This window comes from Arachis ipaensis, chromosome B08 (assembly GCF_000816755.2).
Source record: "Arachis ipaensis cultivar K30076 chromosome B08, Araip1.1, whole genome shotgun sequence".
Taxonomy (NCBI): Eukaryota; Viridiplantae; Streptophyta; class Magnoliopsida; order Fabales; family Fabaceae; genus Arachis; species Arachis ipaensis.
This window is the reverse complement of record NC_029792.2, coordinates 107,094,666-107,097,786: the sequence shown is the minus strand read 5'-3', so window position 1 is coordinate 107,097,786 and position 3,121 is coordinate 107,094,666. Positions and strand designations below refer to the sequence as shown.

The 3,121-nt window shown below is 33.4% G+C and overlaps 1 protein-coding gene across 1 annotated transcript; it reads right to left on the bottom strand.

The window, feature by feature from the left end:
- On the bottom strand, window positions 939-3,016 carry LOC107613830 (thioredoxin-like protein Clot). The gene is made up of 2 exons (XM_016315996.2): window positions 2,663-3,016; window positions 939-1,469 (listed from the first exon to the last, which is right to left on the bottom strand). The coding sequence occupies exons 1-2, from the start codon at window positions 2,805-2,807 to the stop codon at window positions 1,216-1,218; spliced, it is 399 nt and encodes a 132-aa protein (XP_016171482.1). The 5' UTR covers window positions 2,808-3,016; the 3' UTR covers window positions 939-1,215.

Below are 3,121 nucleotides of genomic sequence, written 5' to 3'. Positions count from 1 at the left end.
AGCTGCTGATTTTATATTATTTTTGTTCTATATTATTTTAGAATGGCTTGATTATTCTTAAAATATTAGTGAAGAAGTGTATTTCAAATTTTAATTTTAAGTTTTTGATTAATTTATTAACGGAATGTCCTACATAACAGCATACAAGAACAAGGTTGATAATTTGAAGAACAAGTACAAACTCTAGAGGTACAAAATCAACCGTAAATGCATCAATACATTTATTTATCATTCTCTTTAGTTCTATAAAATATTTCATTTAAATTGTAAGAAAAAATAATAAATAAATATATTGATACATCTACTGTTGATTTTGTGCCTCCGGAGCTTGTATTTGTTCTTCAGATTATCAATCTTGTTCTTGTACTACTGTTATGTAGGATATTCAGTTAATTATTTAACAATGACCTCACAATGGGATTATATTGAACTTAAATGAAATTTTTTTGGATTCAAATAGGACACTTTAAACCTTAAGGACCAAAACAGGATTACGCCCAAACGTAAAGGGATCAATTTAGTATTTTACCTTCTTATTTTTTATTTATATAAAACCGAGTTAACCATTCAACTAGTGACTTGCTGGTTGAGCTTCGATTCTCACAATTATGCTTGTGAGTGTTTGAAAACGTTTTCTAAGAGTTACATGAAAATACAAAGACATTGAATTCAGTAACACTTTTGGTAGTTGAAAACTGAAAAGTGGGTACAATAAAAACAAAATGCTAAATATTGGTGGCTAACATTGTTTCAACTTCCAACTAATCCCCGATGGAAGAGGCAGCACAACTTCTAGCGGCAGTGCGAATGTTAAAACTTACTGCCAAAATCATTTATGTCTTCATCTTTATCTCTATCTCTGTCTTCAATATCGCACTCTTTTTGTACTTGCTTATCATGAAACAAATTCAGAACACTAACTATTGACTATGCTTATGTAGCAGTTTCAAATTCAGAAAGATTTTCCACGCAGAGCAGGAAGAGTCTCATGGATGATTAGCCAATATTTAGCATAGCATTGAAGCTCAAATTCAACAACATAACCATAAGCACTATATGAGAACCACTCACTACGAGTTTATCAAATTTGACTAAGATTTCCACCATTAGAACCATCTATTATTTTGTTCAGCAGCAAAGCAACTAGTCCAAGTTGATAAAGAGTGAACTTGATGGTGTTATTAAATCATATGGTATACCAACTAAATAAAGCAATCATTTGTCACTAAGAAGAGCTTCAATCTTGTTTTCAAGGTGGGCCTCATGGTCCTCCAAGCGACCTTTCACCACATCATTCTCCCAACGGATCAGCGTAGGCACGCCAGTAAGCTTGAACCTGGAATCCACCCTCCACGGATGCTGCGGGTTCCTCCATGTTGGCCTGTCCCCAACATAAGCTTTCAGAATCCCAATATTGTCGGGTGAGGCCTCCAGCCTCTTGTAGATCACAGGCTCAGCTCTCACACAATCTAGGAATACGGAATCAAATATTAAAAAGAATAATTCTAATGATACATACAACACTTCACTAGGTCACCAGTCATATATATTTATGAAGGTAGAAACTCACATGCAATTATTTTCATACGAAGCTATTAGTTGAAAACTGTTAGATAATTTGACATGTTTGACTAAATTATTATCTAACGACTCTCAACTATTAACTTCACATGAAAATAACTGCATGTGAGTGTTCACCATTCATGAATTCTGCTACTGCCTGAATTTGTTGGAACTTGGAAATCTACCTTGTCTAAGCAACATAATCTGATCTTGGCTTTATTTTGTTTAATCTTAAAAATTTAAATCGGTAAATGGAAAATCACTTATCACTACCATAAACAAAAAGTCTTTTCTTCCCCCAACAAGCAGAAAAATATCTTCTCCCAGTTTTGGGGGTTAAGAGATTCTGTCTTTTTCTACCATTTTTAGGATTGGATTTAACTATTTTGTGCCCTAAGAGCATGTTAAGGTTACTATTAGAAGAAATTTTCAAACCTTTTATTTTAATAAATTCATATCCAATGCCATAGAAATTCAACTTTGCATCTTTTTCTATAAAAACTTTAATTGATAACTTTAACTTGTGCCCTAAAGGCACATCTTACTAAAAACCCTTTACGACTTCCTGCTGTGCTGAGAATTCTCACCGATGGTGTCAAATGCTTTATAGTAACACATATTTTGTTTTGTTTTATCTTAAATTTTAAATTGGTAAATGACGAATAGTGATCATTACCATAAGCAAAAAGCATCTTTTCTTCCCCAGCAATCAGAAAAATATCTTCTCCCAGTTTTGGGGGTTTAGGGTTTAAAAGATTCTGTCTTCTTCTCTACCTATTAGGACTTCCCTCTACTGTGCTGAGAATTCTCACTAGTGTCAAATGCTCCATAGATGGAAAACGGTGCATTATGAATGCACGATTTATTTTTTATTTTTTATGTTTTACATTTGATCGGTGTGTACGAAATTCAAGATTTCCCTAATAAAAGAATGTACACAAAATACAAAACAATTACAATTCTTTGAAAGATTCCATCTGGGTTGAACACAAGTATGTTATATGAAATTCATAATCTGGTAACGAACTGGAAAGACCGCCGGATAAAAAAAAAAAAGAAGAAAAAAGAAAAGAAAAGAAGAGGAATAATAATAGCATACCAGGGCACCAGCTGAGAGAGGTGGCAGGGTCCTTATCAGCCAAGAACAGGATGAGATTGGCTTTGTTGTTGGAAGTTTCTGATCGGAACTTCTCAAAGACCCCATCAAAGCTCGAAACTGTGGCCTCCAACACCTTCAGCGGCATCTTTCAACTCTGCAAACACAGAATAACAAGAAGCAAACAATCACAGAGGAATTGAATATGATGCGTTTCTTGAATGCGTCACCTTTCCTTATATATGTGTCTTATCTAGTTATCTCGTATAAGATTCGGGCCAGGTTCAGCTGAATAGCTGCACAGAGGTTAAAAAATGACGAGTAGAGTTTAAAAGGATTGGAAAGTTTTCACATGTACACCGAATAACTGTATTTTAATAATTCTAACGGTTAATTTTGAAAAATATATATTACATATATTTTTTATAATTAAAATAATTAAAATTATTACAATATTAATAT